General features: G+C 34.5%; 1 protein-coding gene across 3 annotated transcripts in view; it reads left to right on the top strand.

Annotated features, from left to right (window-relative positions):
- Nucleotides 1-19,268, top strand: part of NIPBL (NIPBL cohesin loading factor) — a 168,419-nt gene that overhangs the window by 110,442 nt on the left and 38,709 nt on the right. For all 3 annotated transcript variants that reach the window (XM_087927378.1, XM_087927380.1, XM_087927379.1), the window contains 10 exons: nt 1,989-2,060; nt 2,166-2,255; nt 4,333-4,436; nt 4,812-4,898; nt 7,191-7,422; nt 8,109-8,260; nt 8,878-8,958; nt 9,466-9,566; nt 10,457-10,595; nt 11,518-11,600. In XM_087927378.1, the coding sequence (XP_087783504.1) occupies nt 1,989-2,060; nt 2,166-2,255; nt 4,333-4,436; nt 4,812-4,898; nt 7,191-7,422; nt 8,109-8,260; nt 8,878-8,958; nt 9,466-9,566; nt 10,457-10,595; nt 11,518-11,600 (1,141 nt within the window). The remainder of the gene's footprint in view (nt 1-1,988; nt 2,061-2,165; nt 2,256-4,332; nt 4,437-4,811; nt 4,899-7,190; nt 7,423-8,108; nt 8,261-8,877; nt 8,959-9,465; nt 9,567-10,456; nt 10,596-11,517; nt 11,601-19,268) is intronic.

Genomic DNA, 19,268 nt, shown 5'->3' with positions numbered 1-19,268 from the left:
ATTGTTTTTGTCGGTTACATTCTGGTAGTGGGTGCACTTCAAGTTTCCTGTCTTAAACATTCCCATTTTGGGGGACCAAGGAGGCGTGCTTTCTCTGTTGTGACTCTCACATTCTGAAACTGCATCCACCCAGATATACAGAGAGTACCATCTCTCCTGGGATTCCAAAAAGCTTTGTTCTCAGATCTGAAGTTAATGTTTGTGAGGTGCGTATTCTGTTTTTTGTTATTGTTACAGTTCTTTTAGCCCAGACTGTCTGTGGCATATGTTTTTTACTGTTTTATGATTATGTAAGCTGTCCAGACTACTGGAGCAGGCAGCTATAACACGTTTAAATAAATAAATAATTGTCCTTTTATTAAATTAAGCAGGTTAAATTAAATCTTCCATTTGAAGATCCAGTATGTATTTACTTGAACAAAGCTGTTGAGTCTGTTTCATACATTCTTTTAAAGGCTTGCACTGCCAATTAGAGCTAATATCACCAATCTGGAGTCCGATAAATTCTACCTGTAATGAAGAGATTCAGGTTTGCTTATTAAATTACACATTAAATTACAAGGAGAAAGCCTAGGAAATGAAAGTAGCTAAATTTTACCAGAATTGGGTCACTAATAAAGGAAAGTTAAGTCCTGAATATTAATTGGTTCCAGTTTTCAAGATATAGCTTCAGGTCAAAATTGCATCAAAATAATTCAAAAGGGGGTGGGGGGAATGAGCAGTTATGCTCCATAACTTTTCTGCAAAATGTGATACAGGAATGAGAATGGTGCCACACCAATCATTATAAAAGTATCTTTTTATTGATACCAATAACATAACTTTCCATTCATTTATTGGCTTTTCATATAACAGTTTCATGCTTTTTGCGTGAAAAACTGACTAGCTCTAACATCAGATTAAACAAGCCTCCATCTTTGTTTGGTATCCAAACTGCGCCTTTTGGCTTTTCTCTTGTGAACTGCAGTAGGATTATTCCTGGGGAGATTCCAACAATAATTTGCAAGCATGGAGGTCTCCATTTCCCTTGGTATCTTTTCTCCATGTCAGCAATATCCTGGTGCAATCTCTCCCCATGCTCATTACTCACTGCCCCACAGTTCAGAAGGAAATACCTAACTCTAAATGCGAGTGTAAGAAGTGAAGTTTCAGTGACATTTTTGCACCAAGTGCAAAAATAGGACCTAAGCAAATTTTCCACATGTTTTTCATAGTCATCTACCTTGCTGTTCCTGACAAACTCCGTTGCCACGGACTTGAAAGCTTTGTACACTTCCATGTGGTACCATTTTCATTATTCTACTGTACTTTATAGAGAAGTTACAAGGCATCATGATTATTAGACATCTCCTTCCCTTGTAGGCAATATACTTGCTGTGTATAAATCTTTATTGTGACATACCTTGAAAAGGTGCCAACCAGCACCTTTATTATCTGTTTGCTAATTCATCTAATCAAAATATGTAAGAATTATCACATTTTATCTTGGAGGTCAATAATTTCCCAAAATTTGTAGACCAGTGTTATTAATACCCAGGTGTTTTGAGGGCAGTAGCAACATTTTTATTTAGTGTTACCTTATAGAAACTGTTTGGTGCTTTCAATGAAATGTTAAAGGTTTTTTTTCCTGTAATATACGTATGTACTGTTATTCTTTAATTAACGGTGTGCTGTACAGCAGAAGTGTCAAACTCGGGGGTCACGGACTGGATGCGTCATGCGCTGGCCCCATCCCGCCCCCCCAGTTTTAGCAAAGGGGGGAAAAGTTGTGATATGTCACCTGACACCGCTGCTGTACAGCATTTTTAAATTCTGTGACTTGGTCTTCAACTATAAATAAATACATATTTAATTTATTTTTATATTATTTTAGATATATTATAAGCCAACTGTTGAAAATGCATTTATGTAGTAATAATATATTGTTATAGAAAATAACATTTCCTTTAAATAACTAATTTTATAAGCTTTATATTTTTACTTTAAAGTGGCTAGAAAAATGAAGAAAAAAGAAAAGCAAAAGAAAAGGAAAGCTTATGAACCAAAGTTAACTCCTGAAGGTATTTTTGGATTTCTGATATTTTTGACATGCCCCAGTTTTGATTATTTAATTGCAATTACTTCTTCATGACTCAAACTATACTATACTGCCTGTTTTTTTGTAGAAATGATGGATTCTTCTACATTCAAGAGGTTCAGTGCTTCAGTTGAAAATATTTTGGACAACTTGGAGGACATGGATTTTACTGCATTTGGTAAATATTTTTTAAAGCATGCTATTTTCTTGACATGTCTTCCATGACATTGGTATTTTCTGGTTTAAACTGGGCTATGTACTTTTAATATATATATTACATACACAGAGAGACAGACACAAAACACACACACACACACACACACACTTTTGAGACTAACTGTACTGCCCAGAATTTCTTCAATCAGGCTTATGGATATCAGTATTAACCTGCATGCTCCACAAGAATAATTAGAAGTGGTATAAAAGACACTCCTTTAAGATTTATTAGAATGAATAATTAAAGGGAAATTTCTCAAACAAATCCAAAAGATCATATTGCACATAATAACAGCAGCAATGATAGTTTTTGCACAGGATTGGAAATTGGAAAACATACTGTCCAAAGAGATGTTAATACAAAGAAATATTAGAATGTGCCGAGATGGACAAACTTAAAATAGAACTAAAAGGCAAGGAGGAATCTGAGATGTGTAATTTTGAAAATAAATAAATAAGAATATTTATTAGGATGATTGAATTGTGTTGTGAAGTGCAAATTTCCTAAAGTATTTTTTACTTTCCCGAGATCTAAATGCTGCTTAAAAGTTGTCCTGGGAAATTATAATCCTAATGTAATTAGTAATTCATGTGATGTATGAATTCACATATTGTTTGACACGTGAATACAATCTCTTAACTTCTTGAAGTGATGCACTAATAATAATGTATCAGAAATAAATATTTATTCATTATTTTAATTATATATTCAATAAAGTTTTTTTTAAAAAAAGAAATAAATATTTCTCTATAATAAGCAGTACAGCTAGTCCTTGACTTACAAGTGGTTCTTACAACTGACCATTTAAAGTTCTGACAGATTTACTTGGGGGCACATATCACTCATATTTGAATTTCCAAAAATCATACTCCCCCTACCACACTCACATGATTGCACTCTGGGCACTCAGCAACCACATTTATGGTCATTTGCAGTGCCCCATGGTTATTTGACTGCAATTTATGGTCAAATTGCTTGAAAACCAGCATTTAGTTCCAGATTTAGGCAAAACTACGCCCACAAAGAACCATTGGTTTACTTAACAACTATAGATTCACCTAATGACTGCAATTACTAGCTCAATGACCACTACAATACAGGGCATAAAATTGGATCGTCATATGGTTGACCTGTTTTACAACTTCATTAATTATGATTGTAATGGGCAGGCTCCAACTACTATTGTAACTCAGGGACTACTTGTACTTTGATATCTTCTCTTTTAAAACTTTAATATACATATCAATAAAGGAGAATATTTGTAGATCAGGGTTGAAATGAGGGGTCCTTATTCTATTACAGTCCAGTTCTTATTTTTTATTTTTGTTCTTATTCTGATATTCCTAACTTTTAAGTTGCTTTATACCTTTCTTTTTGGTTTTAACTCTATCCCATTTAAAACTAATTCCTTCTCTGCTTTTTTCTTCTTATATGTTCTATCAATATTCTGTTACCTTCTGTGTTAAGATTCCAGATCATTTTTATTGCCCTCTCTTAACATTCCCTCTGTCATCTCCCTCTCCCTCTCTCTGTCTTCCTGATATTGGCTTAGCCTTTGGACTTGTCCATTGTGATTGCTTGGTCTTCAGGGAGAAGTGGGAAGAGATTTTGTCCCATACTTCATCTGGACATAATCCTTCCTGCACCCGAACCTATTACTGCATAGTTACTTAACCTATCATTGGATGGCTGTCCGAGACAGGGAACCAGCTACCATCCTCATTACTTACTTGCTCTCATAGATCTCATGCTACCATTACTGATATATTTTCCTGCTGCCCTTCTCCACTCATTCAACATTGCTACATGTTTCTCCAGGTTCTGCTGTGGCCATTGCTACTTCTTCAAATAATTTGCTATTTTAGATATTTTATGTCTCTATTAATTTTGGATCCTTACCTGAATAGTTTCTTGGGTCTATATGCAAAAGACCAGAGAAATCGTTTTGTAAAGATTAATTTATATATTTTGTAATTACGCTGTTATTAAAGTACATCAAAAGGAAAAGTGAGCTTGTATTCTTTTGTTTTATTTTTAGGTGACGATGATGAAATTCCTCAGGAGTTATTACTGGGGAAGCATCAACTAAGTGAATTGGGCAGTGAATCAGCTAAAATTAAGGCCATGGGCATTATGGATAGGGTAAGTTACTGCTTCCTTAAAATGAAGGCGTAGCAAAAACAAGGGACTCATAAAAAAATTGGTTTGAAATACATTTTGATATTGAAGTCACTTGGAAGAGACTGAAAAAATGCACATCTGTTTTTATGCTTGTGTTACCAAATATATATATTTGTTGTGCTTCTCAAATAGTCCAGAGTGAACTTTTGTGAGGTCCTTTGCAAGCTGTTTTTAAAAAGTTAATTCTGAGCAAAATTGAATTTCTGTTAGAGCTATTTCTTTTCAATTTTGCATGATCCATGCTCTTGGTTTGTCTAATGAATCTAAATGTCAGACACAGAAAAGTATTAATTTCTGCTCATGTATTTATTTATTGTTTGGTGTGTGTTTTTTTAGCTTTCAACTGAAAAAACAGTGAAAGTTCTGAACATTTTAGAGAAAAACATTCAAGACGGTGCAAAGCTTTCGACTCTGCTTAATCATGTAAGTTGTTAAAAAGGTTGATAACATATTAAGATTACAAGTGTTTTTATTTGGAATGACATTTTATTTTATATATTTTATTTGGAATGACATTATTTTGATACAGGTTTGAAGTCCATCAAATATTAAATTCAAAAGTGGCTGAGAATTCAGTTTTTAACAGCATACTAGACAACACATGACTCAGGCTCCCCTTCAACTTCCTCCTTGTCTTGACTCTGCTGCTAGCTCTGCTGGCAGATGACAGGCCACACAATACAGTCACTCAACCCAGACTGATTTGCATAGGCAAGTTAGTGATTGTGTCTCTGTGTGACCCAAAACAAGCTGCAGGACAGCTATCACCACTTATGATCAGCCACATCTATGTGGTAGTAGCATTTTATATAAAGGAATATAATTCTAAACTAGGGTGGAAAAACACACAAAATAAAAGAAACCAAAATACAAAAAGTTGTTTTGAGTATGGATTTCTCTATCCATACTTTCACTCTGGTGAGCAATACAATGCTATTGTTAGAACACATCAGCAGATAGCTCTTAATTGGAAAAAATAATTCCCCAATTAAAAAAAGCATGCCTTATTTGGAAAGGGATTTTTTTTCTGATAGGAAAGGATATCTTTTTAAACCTTAAAGAGGAAATAAATGAAATGCATAGGAGAGGAATATGACCTCTATTCCTTAAATTAATATTTATTGAAGGATTCAATACATTCATAAAATAAGCAATGATCTGCAAAACACAGAAAGAGTGAAAAAATGGACAAAAATAAGAGATGGGAGTAGAAAAATCTAGCTAAATCTAGTTTACATTAATGCTATATAGTATGCCTTTTCATATCTTTCTATCACAGTACTCTTATCTAATTTGCTTCTGCCACACCTATACATAACTTCATACTTAGCCTTTTCTTTAAATTTCCTGTGTCCTCTTTGTGAGGATTTCAATCTTTCCCAATTAGAAGAACTCCAAAATCAAATCCCTGAAGAAGATATAGGTAGTCCTCGACTTACAACCATAATTGGAGCCAGAATTTCCATTGCTAAACAAGGTGGTTGTTAAGTGAGTTGTGCCCAATTTTGCTACCTTTTTGCTAGACTTGTTAAGTGAACCAGGTGGTTAAGGCAATCTGGCTTTCCCCATTGACTTAGCTTGTTGGAAGCTGGCTGGGAAACCTCACAAATGGCAATCACTCTGTCCTTGGGATGCTGCAGCTGTCACAAATATATTGCCAAGTGTCCAAATTTTGATCATGTGAGTGTGGGAATTTGGCAATGGCCATAAGTGTAGATCTGTGATTTTTACACTGAAGTGTAAAATTAACTTTTTTTCAATATTGTAACTTAGAATGATTGCTAGCAATGGTTGTAAATAAAGGACTACCTGTAGTAGCAAATTCTTTCTGTAGTTATCCGGAAGATTATACAGATGTGACTAAAATATTTGGTGTAGATCCCGGATTGCAGGACTCTCCTCTTCTAGTTTCTGGGGAAGAGCTTTTTCCAAGTTCACAGATTAAAACTACAAGGAGGTTTCATCACCAGTGGTGACCAATTGAAAGACGTGCATATTTTACAAGTGTGGTTTGAACTAGAATGTGAAGCAACAGCCAAAATAATTTTAAATTGTCAATGTATAAAGAAGCATACAGGCAGTCCTCATTTAGTGATAAATTGGGATTGACAACTCGGTTGTTAATGATACAGTTACTGAATGGGGCAGTTGCTAAATGATAATCTAGTTAGATGCTTGGGAATAAATGAATTTAGGCATTATGTAGAAATCAAAAACGTAATACTTGTAGGAGAAGAGCAGGCAGAGTTGAGGGAATTATCAGCGAAGAGTTGTTAAAGTTCTCACAAATGGTCTTAAGTCAGGGATGTCAAGCGTCATGGCAGTGACGTATTGAGTCTTTTTTTCTCCTTAGCTAAATTGGGGTGGAGCCAGCACATGATGTATCTGACCCACAGCCCATGAGTGTGACACCCCTGGACTAAACCCAACCCCTCTTGAATTCCTTTGATCCTTATCTGGTGCCAATTTAATGTTGAACTTTAGTTGATTAGATACTTGTATATGGGAACTGCAATTTAATGTTTAAGCCTGACAATAATAATGTTATTTTAGATATAGCTAATGGCACATCAACTAGAAAATATATTTGAAGATTTTTTAAATTGAAAAACATGAATGTTTCATGAAGTTTATTAAGTAAATTTTAAAACTTATTGAGATTTTTCCATATTATTGCTGAAGCAGATTTAAGGCTATTCATCTTATTTTTGACAGAATAATGATACTGAGGATGAAGAAAGATTATGGAGAGACTTGATCATGGAGAGAGTCACAAAATCTGCCGATGCCTGTCTTACAGCTATCAACATTATGACATCACCCAACATGCCCAAAGCTGTGTATATTGAAGATGTAATAGAAAGAGTTATTCAGTACACTAAGTTTCACTTGCAAAACACACTTTATCCTCAGTATGATCCTGTTTATCGATTGGATCCACATGGTGGTTAGTATAAGAATAAATAGATATATTGATTATCCTGAAAGCTAATGGTATTTAAATTGTAGGTAGGCATGTTACTGTCTGGTTATATTGACAAAGAAACATGGAATTAGAGTAGGTACTTGAGCATTTCCCGTATGTAAAAATTGATCTTTGTTTTCATTTTTGAAAGGCTCAATTTCTGTGAATTTTGCTATAACTTTTTCCATTCATCAAATGTTCTATAGCTTGTTCTTTGCTATGCTGTATCGTGTTCAATTTTCTTTAATAAAATTAAGCTAAGCCCCTATTCTCTTGAGTTGCTGAACCAATTTATATATTAGTCTCCTACAGCTTAGAACTTTAATTTTTTATCTTTATTTAAACTTTCACTTGTTCTGTACCAGTAAAAACTTATTAGCAAAGTTAATGCTACCAAATTCTTAATTCATATATGCCTGTTTTTACAAATTGCCTTACTGTCATCTATAATAGTAGTCATTCTATTTTTAAACTATTAGTTTTAGTGACATTATTTTAGTTAATTTTATTTCAATCTCTTTTTTTCATGATGACTTTTGATTCCTTTTTCTAAAAATATATGATGAATAATAATTGATTAAAGGGAAAAATATAAATCTTAATAATTTTTTTTGTCTTTCCTCTGATTGGTAATATTGCTAAAATACAATTTGATTTGATTTTTTTAGGTGGTGTGTTAAGCTCAAAAGCAAAGCGTGCCAAGTGTTCCACTCATAAACAGAGAGTTATAGTGATGCTGTATAACAAAATTTGTGACATTGTTAGTAGTTTGGCTGAATTACTAGAGATACAGCTTCTAACTGACACTACAATTCTTCAAGTAAGTTGGATCTGTGTCATTCTGATTCTCTCCCCCCCGCACTTTTTCCTACAACTTTATCTTTAGTAGGTATTTTAATAACTAAAATAGATTGTTCCCCACTGTTTAACAATAAAGCTTTAAACTGTTAGTCTGCTAGAGTTATTCAATATAGTAATGTGGAAACTCAGCTCTGAATATAATAAGAATAGACAAGTATAATTTTGAAGACTAGTAACCTATCTGGCTTTCTATCTGACCATTAATCTTGTAAAATATTTGGCTTTCTAACCATTGCCAACTCTCTAGATATTTACATCTGCCACCTCTTAACTTTATATTATGTTAATGTTCCTCTTATAAAAGGATTATACAGCGTTTGAACATACTTCTTTGTAATGTCATTTCCTAGGCTAATATGGAAGCACAGAAGTCCTGTAAAAATAAAGATAATTTATTTTTTCCCTTTCAATTAAACACTGAAAATTTCTTTAAACTTAGAATTATGTTTAAATTATGTGACACAACTACTTCATTTAAAAATATATACAATTTTAAAAGACAAACAATGATTGCATTTAACATTTTTTATCAGTTTCTCAGCCATAATGAATTTATTTTTTCTTTTTTATTAATAGATTTCTTCAACTGGAATAACACCTTTCTTTGTAGAAAATGTTAGTGAACTACAGTTGTGTGCCATCAAACTAGTCACTGCTGTAAGCATACTATTTAAACCAGTATTTAATTTAAAAATGATTTCGTATTTTCTGTATTTATGTATGTAAAACAATAAGGAATTCATGAGTTACTTAAATTATTTATATACCAAAACCAGTCCATTTTAAAACTGTAAACTGTAGGCCCTAAAAGCAATTGTAATTTTTAAAAATGCAGTGTGCAAGTGCCAGAATGTAGTCTATCTCTAGCATAGATTTTCCATTCAACAAAGAGTCATTCTAGTCATTGCTGTAGCTGCAGATTTCAAGATTTATCTGAATTACTTTAAAACATAGATATAAAAAAGCTAAATCATCTATAGGAAAATTGGCAATAGTAAGTTAACAAATTAATTCTACAGGGATGGAGCTAGTTAAGAACATACAATAGGATTGGTAGTTTATTGGGTTGGGGGAAACAGAAAAAAAATGTAATGAATTTTTCCATTGTATGCTTTTCCTTTATAAAGAACAATATTTTTTAAAAAAGACATTGATTTTAAACAGGTTTTCTCAAGATACGAAAAACATAGGCAATTAATATTAGAAGAAATTTTTACTTCACTTGCAAGGTTACCAACTAGCAAAAGGAGTTTGAGAAATTTCAGGTAATATATAACAGCAAAACACCTATTTGATGCAATATGTGTGTATGAACTTTTTTAGGGTTTAAAATGTGCTTACCTCTTCCACCGGAATATGGAAATGAATATATGATTAACTGCATTAACCCTGTATTAATTTCTGATGAATGGACAATATAAGGATTATTGAATTATAGTGGTGCAATAGTTAGAGCATGGTGGTTGTAGAAGAAAAAATATATTAGATGTGTTGGAGTAAAGAATCATACTTCGATTGTCACTCAGGCAGAATTGGGGCAGATTAGAGATTTTTTAAAAGAAACAAAATAAGTTCTACTTGTACTTTAGATGAATTAGTCAATAAACTTCAAAGTGATTTGTTTTGGTGGATAAATGGAAATTAAGTTAAGAATAACAGATTCTATCAGAGCAATGTAGTAAATACAAACTGCCTAGACTTGGTTCCATTTTTCCTGCTAGCTAGTTAATCGGTCTATGTCTTAGTTTAATCTTCTGCACAAGTACATTGAAAAAATAAAAAGGAGGAAAGAGAGATGAAACCTAGCTTTTAAACAAATGTGTTTTTCAGAAATATAAACAATAGTTGAAAACATATTTTTAATGTGAAGAATGCTTGAATTTTATTGTGAATGAAAGTATATTTTTTTTCATAAATTAATATTCCAGTCATATTCTAGGTTTTGAATATTTCACTCTTCTGGGATTGTTGAATACAGTAGCTTCCTATTTGCAAATCAGACCTGAAGTTTACTCATAGTAATGGAATGCAATCCTTTGTCCAGGGTTGATTCTGTCTGAACGCATTCACTATCTGAAAATTTGTAATGGATTCAAATGTTTGTTGTTGATTTTACTTTTGATAAACAATAAAGAGTTTTATATTTATTCAACAGATTGAACAGCAGTGATACAGATGGGGAACCCATGTATATTCAAATGGTGACTGCATTAGTCTTACAATTAATTCAGTGTGTTGTGCATCTACCATCAGGTGAAAAAGACTCTAATTCTGAAGAGGAATCAAATAAAAAGGTGAGTTAGTTTTGAAAATATGTAACTGCGCCTATGATTAGTTTAGCTATGTCTTCTAGAAATGCTGTATGTCTGTCCTTTCTTCCTTCATATTTATAACTTGCCCCAATTCTGAAGAATTCTGGGAGATGAATAATAACAAAGAACAGTATTATAACACTGCATAACAATAATATAAAACAATTATACACACAGAAATTATTGAATAAAAAAGTGACAGAGACTCTCAAATTTAAAAGGGCTGAAGGTTCACAGACAATGTAAATTACAGATTTGGTTTGTAAAATGTCAGTGTCAACTCGTAAAGTGTTCCTGGCCTGCTCTTGAGTTGCCATAGACAGGAGGGGAGAAAACTGACAGAGCAGCTTGAGGCTCATGGTTTAATTAGGGCATCCTTCGGAACCCTGACAGCAGGGTGAATTGCCTATACCTTTTGAATAAATTGCTCTAAAGATTGGAGGCTATTTTGAAGAATACCTGTCACCTGGTTTAATCCTACAGAGTGAGTGGGGAGATTATAGTCAGATCCTCTTCCCCATGGCCTGGCAAATTTAGTTTTGATGTACTTTGCCTAAAAGGACTTTAAAGGTAAAACCTAGCACAGTGAATTCAGCCTTGAACCTACTGGCAACCAGTGCATAGTTTTTAAAATTGTAGTTAGATTGCAATAACATGGTTGATTTACTAACAATCTAATTACTACATTATATACTAGTTTTGCAGGTATAAAATCATCTTATAACCCTATTTACAGTGTGTTATAATACTTCATTGTCTCAATGTAAAGATAAACATTTTTCCTAATTTACATCACAGCATTATTGCCATTTTGCTCCTCATCATTTATGGTGAGAACTATATATTGGATCTGCTATTGCATAAATTCCAATGTACATTTAGTAACTGTTCTGTTTTGTTTTAGATTGATCAGGACGTCCTCATTACAAATTCATATGAAACGGCTATGAGGACAGCACAAAACTTCCTTTCTATTTTTCTCAAGAAGTGAGTAGATCTCACATTGTATATTGTATATGTAGGACTTATTTTTATTGAGTAACTAATTTATCCCCATGGAGTTTTGTTTAATATTTTAAGACAATATGGAAATGGGAAACAAGATAGAGATAGATCTTAATTCTAATTGAACTTTTGCTAAAAGTAGTGTAGAAAATTAAGCTGATAGCTTCAAAGAAAATATTAAAGCTGGAGATAATTTAAATTCAATACTTAGAAATAACATGCTAACTTGTAATTATTTTTCTTCTTTAAAATTGAAAATGTTGTAGGTTTTGATCATTCATCAGAATACTTTTTCAACACTATTAACAGTGATCACTGTTATCATGTATAAATATTCAGAAAATGATTGACTATATGATTCTGTAGCCTAAATATCGTTCCTGTCTTGACTCACTATTAAAATTCAAAGTTATAAAACATACATACAGGTAGTTTTCAACTTGCAACCATTTGTTTAGTGACCATTCAAAGTTACAAAGACACTGGTAAAAGTGACTTATTAACTGGTTTTCAGACTTATGACCATCAGCATCCCCATGGTGATGTGATCAAAATTCTGGCTCTTGGCAGCTGACATGTATTTATAATGGTTGCACTTTCTGGGATCATGTGATCACCATTTGCAACCTTCCCATCCAACTTTGAACAAGCAAAGTCAGTGGGAGAAGCCAGATTTGTGTAACAACCCTATGATTCACATAACAACTGCAATGATTTGCTTAACAGCTATGGCAAAAAGATCAAAAAATGGGGTGTAACTCACTTAACAACTGCCTTCAGCAGTTGGATTCAATTATGGTTGTACTTTGTAACTTTACCTGTATAGTTCTCATTGAGAAATAAGTGTCATAAGTAATTAGGATTCAATAAATTAATTGCATTAGTATTCTATAAGTTAAATGGGGCACCACTGAGGTTTTTTTTTTCTTCTCTCATTTTTGGAATAAGAGTTTCTGCAACAGATTAAGTGTATGCAGAAGAGTTCCTTTGGCAATGTGAATAATGAAATTCCTGTTTTTTCTACATGTGTGTCACATATTAGTTATACATCACTTTGGGACCATTTGGAACTTTCTAGAGCTTTTCTGATGGAATCATGCCTACAATTGTACCATGTGACTAGATTTTGGGTCCTATTGATCAGGGTTTTTTAAAAAGTGCTATAGTATTAACATATTCTTGATAAATAAAATAACTTTTTGTTTTATTGAAATTCTTTATTTTTTTTACTACTTGTTGGTAAGATAGAAAAATGTGGGATAGACAGCATCAACACAAGATGGATTCTTAACAGGCTGAACAACACACTTAAGGTGTAGTCCTCAATGGAATTATATCTACATGGAGGGAAGCATGCAGTGAGATTCTGTCTTAGGCCCAATACTCCTCAACATTTTCATAAATGACTTAGCAATTCTCTATAGTCCATGGTTCTACTACCATTCAATTTGTTCTGGTCCTTCTGCTCTATCCCCACGGAACTCTTCACTGGCTGCCAGTTCATATACTGATGTTTTTTTTAGGTCCTTCCACATTTCCCTTATATCTGTCTGCTCTTATTTATCTGTACATCTCTGCTTATTTGTTGCAGGTAGTCCTGGACTTACAATCATTGTTTAGTGAATATTTGAAGTTACAACACCACTGAAAAAAGTGACATGACCCTTTTTCACACTTGTGACTGTTGTAGCCTCACTGTTGTCACATGATCAGAATAGAGGCACTTGGTGACTGGCATATATTTATGACAATCGCACTGTCCCAGGTTCATGTGACCACCATTTGTAGCCTTTGTTACAAAACCAGGTCCAACTTTAGGACCTGGCTCTTCTGAAGGAAGGAAAATTCCAGAAGACAAGTGCTATGACAGAAAAGGCCCAACTATTTCATTTCTTAGCTAGATGAGACCTTAAGCATGCCTATCTTGCCAGACTGGCTAAGACTGGTACGAACAACTGGGGAGAGGTAATCCTTTAAATAACTCATTCCCAACTCATGAAGGGCTGTAAAAGTGAAAAGCATCATCTTGAATTACATCTGGAAGCACACCAATAGCCAGTGCAACTCACAAATCTGTGGTGTCACAGGCATTGAGTAGATCCCTGGCACCAGAAGGTCCAAACACCCAAAGCTGCTCAGTCTTGCTTAGGTTGAGCCCCGGGAATATTGGGAAGGAACTGGGCAAAAAAAGATTGAAAGTAGGACATTGTTATATTATCCTACTCTCATTAGGATTGGTATTATTTTATCTTATCATAGATATATGCACACTTTGCAGTAGAATATTATGTTCTTTTGTTTATTTTAGTTTTAAATATTGGCTTTACTTATTTTTTTAATAAAGTTTTATTGGGTTTTAACAAAACATAACAAATAAAACATCTTATTTGAGTACAGCATGATTCCGGGTTATCACATTTCCACACAGACACAATTTCATATGCATATATATCTTATGTCTTCAACTTCATATCTTATCACTCTTTTTCCAACTTCTCACTATTTCTCCCTTTACTTCTCTTAATTTTCTTTTATAGTTATCTCATTTTCTTCTTATTCAATTGCATTTCTTTTGCCTAAATTTCTATATATTTTTATTCATTATACTTATACTTTCATCTGTCTTGTTTACAATTTCATATATTCTCTTCCAATATAATTAAAAAGCAAAATTCCCCCTATGATTGCCAATCGGAGTGCAACACCTTTGGATCTTATAATTATTATCATACGAAATCTCATTAAACATTAAATTTGTGCATTGTAAAATTATAACATTCAAATTTCTAATATCTATTTTATATCATGTAACTCTCATCATTCAGACTCTGCTTGGTACTTCCCCTTGAAAATACACAAAGAAAAATTCTAAGAAAATAGCAAATATGTATGTATGTATGTATGTATGGTATTCAGCTTTGTTCGAGTATTTTCCCATGTCATTGTAGTTGTGCTTTTAAAGTTGTAGCAATGTTTCGGCAGAATCTCATCTGCCATCATCAGGCTTCTGTATAGTGTTCATCTGTGAGTCAGACTTTTATAGTGGTTTCAGATTTAAATTTGGGGCAGCCTATTGCTGTGCCAGAATGGTTTTTTCTTCATCCTGATTGGTTGGGAGTCTTGGTCTGTGTTTATTAGTCTTGGAGTTTGCTGTGTTCTGCTTGATTGGTGTTTCTAATATCTTTTGTCTGTTTTGGGGCTCTTTTTGTATCTTGATTGGATGGCAACATTGTATTCCTTTATTGGAGGCCTTTAGTGCAGCTTGGCTCCGGGTAAATAGACGGCTATCATTTGTTAGGAAGCTAGGTTTCATCTGGGTGCCTGGTTGGGGTGTGTTTGAGCTGGAGGTATCGGGGGGATCTGTTTGTGCCCAGGTGCTTGTCTGGCTAGTGGTGTGGAGATTTTTTTGTTTGTGAGTGCAGACTTCTAAATAATTGACAGTCTGGTGGAATCATCTCTTCTATTCATGCTTTCTAGTCTTTTTTCAATCTCTATGGCTTCTCTGATGATTCTGTGGCTGGGGTTTTCTATAGTGGCTAGGGTTTTGGTGCCATTGAAGTTGATGCTATGACCTGTGGCTTCCATGTGTTGGACTAGTGAGGAAGTGTGTTCCAGCTTTTTGACTGCATTTTTGTGTTCATCCAGGCGGGTACTTATTCTTCTATTGGTCTGTCCAATGTATGTGGCTGGGCATGATGCACAGGGGACTTCGTATATGCCTTGGTTTTCCAGGTCAATTTTATCTTTGGGGTTTTCTAAGGATGGCTGCTATTTTTCTGTCTGTTTTGAAGGCAGTCTTGATGTGATGTCTGTGTAGTACCTTACTGATTTTGTCTGTAGTACCTCTTATGCAGGGCAGGACAGCTGTTCCATAGGTCTGTTCATCTTTTGGGTCTCCATTATGTCTCAGTGTGTTTTTGTGGATCAAGCTGGTGATTTTGCGGAAGCCGTTGTCAGTACTTTAGTCAAGGTGCATAGTTCAGTCTTTATGTGTGTCTTGTCTGCCAGGCGTTTGGTTCTAGCAATTAGTGTTTTAGCCACCGAGTTTATCTGTGCTGGGTGGTGGTGGGATTGGGCATTGAGGTAGCGGTTGGTGTGTGCTTTCTTCCGGTATACAGTGTGTCCTAGTGTGCCATTTGTTTTTTTGTAGATTAATACATCTAGGAATGGTAGTTGTTTGCTTGTTTCCATTTCTATGGTGAACTTGATTTTGGGGTGTGTGCTGTTTAGGTGTGTTAGGAAATTGTTTAGGTTTTCTTTTCCATGGGGCCAAATCACGAATGTGTCATCAATGTATCTTAACCATAGTTTGGGTTTGAGGATGGCATTGGCCAGGGCTCTGGATTCGAATTCTTCCATGAACAGGTTTGCAATGACGGGTGACAGTGGTGATCCCATAGGGGCTCCTTCAATTTGTTTGTATCTTTGTCCTTTGTATATGAAATATGTGTTGGTTAAGCAGTGTTCTGTTAGTTCTACAAGGTGTTTAGCTGGTTGGTATTTATTTTTGATGATTTCAAGGGTCTCTTTTATCGGGACTTGAGTGAATAGTGAAACCACGTCAAAACTTACAAGCAGATCTTCTTGCTCCACGTGTAGATCTTTGATCATTTCTAAGAATTTCTATACAGAAGCCTGATGATGGCAGATGAGATTCTGCTGAAACGTTGCTACAACTTTAAAAGCACAACTACATCTAAGTACCCGCGAAAACTTAATATATATATTACTTACTTGTATGGTATTCAGCTTTGTTCGGGTATTTTCCCACGTCATTATAGTTGTGCTTTTAAAGTTGTAGCAACGTTTCAGCAGAATCTCATCTGCCATCATCAGGCTTCTGTATTGTGTTCGTCTCCAAGACCAATAAACACAGACCAAGACTCCCAACCGATCAGGATTAAGAAAAAACCATTCTGGCACAGCAGTAGACTAGCCCCAAATTTAAAACTGAAATGGCTGTGAAAGTCTGACTCACAGACGAACACTATACAGAAGCCTGATGATGCCAGTGCAAGCAGTGTGTGATCAGAGCTGCTGTCTCTCTATAAATACTGGTGGTGGGGGCTGGTGTGCTGGGCTGGTTGGCTGCGCTGCTGCCTCTTGATTGGTTGATGGAGTTGATGTTGGTATAATGGGCTGTGTGATGGCTGAAAGCACCAGCCCCCAGCAAATGGGACCTCGCCGAAACGTCGCCAAGATACTCTTAATCTTACACGGGAAAAGACCCGACCACACATAGACCTATATATACATACATACATACATACATACATACATAATAAAAATTAATATGCAAGATCATTATTCAAATTTATTCTAATACTGGTATGAGCCTTGTAGATCTTTCACATTTTTTTTTGCAATATTTATCAATCTTTGAAATCAATTAAAATGTTTCCCTCCCTTCTTTATTATTACATTAATTGTTAATAAGCATACCATTACATAATTATACAGTTTTATCTTATAAATTATTTACTATTAATAAGCAAAATAATTATTCAAATTCATTCTAATAACTGTTATAAATTCCCTTATAAATCTTGCACACTTCTTCAATATTTTATCAATCTATAGAAACAATTACAATGTTTCCCTCCCTTCTTTATTATTGCATTAATAATAAATAAGCATACCATTACATAACAATACAATTTTATCTCATAGATTATTTACTTATTTCATTTCTAACTCATTGCTATAATCTACTGTCACAACACTTTCTTTTGTACCTTTGCAGAATTCTCACTTTTAACTTAGTTTAACCATTATCTCTCTGTTTTCTAGATGAGCTAATACCTTTAATCCTAGTACGTTTCCCCTTTTTCTTTATTTCCTCCTTTTGTCCCTCATAAGTTCTTTCCCTTTCTATCTTCCGCCCTTTTTCTCATCCCCTTTTTTATACCCTTCTCTCTCTAATTTTCTTTTCTGCTTCTCCTTGCTGTTATGCTTCTTTTTCAGACTATTTTTCTTTTTGGCTGTTCCCTTTAATCTCAAACTTTTAACTCCTTTTCCCCTTTTCACCACACATTGCATTGTTTGATCATTGAAAATGGCTTCTTCTTTGCCCTTCTTCTTAACTCTTGAAGCTTTTCCTTTTGCTTTTCATAGTTCAGGATCTCCATTTCTAAAAATTGAAATATGAAGCCAATATGAAGCCCTCTTCTACATCTTCTTTCTGTTTTTTAAGACTCATTTTCAATTTCTCCAGCCATTTTAAACACTTTTAAACAACCACCCGATTGACTTTAAGTAAAAAAAAGAAAAAAAAATGCCAAAAACTTTTTTTTAAAATGACCAAATAATCCCAGACTGTTCCTTCTTGTTTTTTTTCCTTTCTGTGGGTTACTATATCTTTTAGTAAGGTTTCAGTTACAATGTATCCTTGGGAGTCTTTTCGAAGTTTCACAGTTAATCCCCTTTGTTTTTCCAGGTGGCACTCCGTTATTTCATTATTCCAAATTCCACCCTTTTACCTCCATTCTTCTCCTTTTTAGGGCTTTAAAATGACCCCCCCCAAAAATCTTTATTCTCCTTTTGACACTTAGATTTCAACTTAAAGTTGCCTATTAGTGTCAAAGTAGATTAACACAAATTTCTTATTTAAATCTTCCTTTTAATATTCCATACCATTTGTAATTGTCAATATAAAAGTAGGAAAAGGGATTTTTAACCTCCTTTTCTCTCTCCTTCGCCGCTTAGAAATCTTCTTTCAGAAGTATCCCTCTAAATACTTTTAGATTCAGGGTACCTTGCTTAGATGTTCTCTGTGTTTAGCCCAGTCTGTCCTGCTTTCCTCTTTGTCTTCCTCCTGCACGTTCTTATCCAGTTGGTTCTTCTTTGAGGTGGCCATTTCTGACTGCTGCTGCAACCGCCTTTGGGAAAGTGAGTTTAGACCAGGCAAGGAGGAGAGATGCGGCTCCCCTCCACTTGTCTAGCAGCCTCCCCCCTCTTCACCGCCTCTACAAGATGGCTTCAGCCCCGAATCGAAGGGATCGGGGTGCTCCAGCAGCAAGCACAGATCGAAACCGCTCATGATTGCAGTTTTTGGTCCGTCGCTGAAGAAGCCTAAACCGGAAGTCCAATGTTGTTTTAACTTATTGTTATGAACTAATTTTATTGAATGGATATTTGTAACTTATGATCTTTTCTTTTTGCTGGCATAGCAACTTAATAAAGAGCTGTTACTACTATTTTAATTTAATGTCAGTTTCAACCCGAACTCCTATTATTTAGTTCACAAAAGCTCCTCTTCATCCTGGATATTGAATCTTGGAGGGAAATTCAGGACATGCTTTAAGATCTGTTCATCTGAATTGCCCTCTACCTTAGGAGTAATGAAAACTAGACCTTCCCCTTTGCCAGTCTTCAAGATCACCAAGAGTGGAGCTGATTACATTCTTTAATTCATTTGCTGTATATTTTCCCAAGAATCCAGTGAAGTAGGCTGGCCCGAGGGAGAGGGAGTGGCCCAAACAATGACCTTTCATTACACACATTGGCCTTTTCCATATTCTGGAATTTCATCAATTAAATATGCTTTGATCTGATTGCATGACACACAGCTTTTTGAAGTACTAATCTCTCATATTGAAGATTCGTTGTGTCCTTGTTCACATATGAGTTGTAGCCTATCATGGCTTCTCT

The sequence above is a fragment of the Pseudonaja textilis genome, chromosome 2 (assembly GCF_049901715.1).
Source record: "Pseudonaja textilis isolate UNSWEBS1 chromosome 2, rPseTex1.2, whole genome shotgun sequence".
Lineage (NCBI taxonomy): Eukaryota > Metazoa > Chordata > Lepidosauria > Squamata > Elapidae > Pseudonaja > Pseudonaja textilis.
The sequence above is the reverse complement of the archived record's forward strand: the minus strand, read 5'-3'. Positions and strand labels throughout refer to the sequence as shown.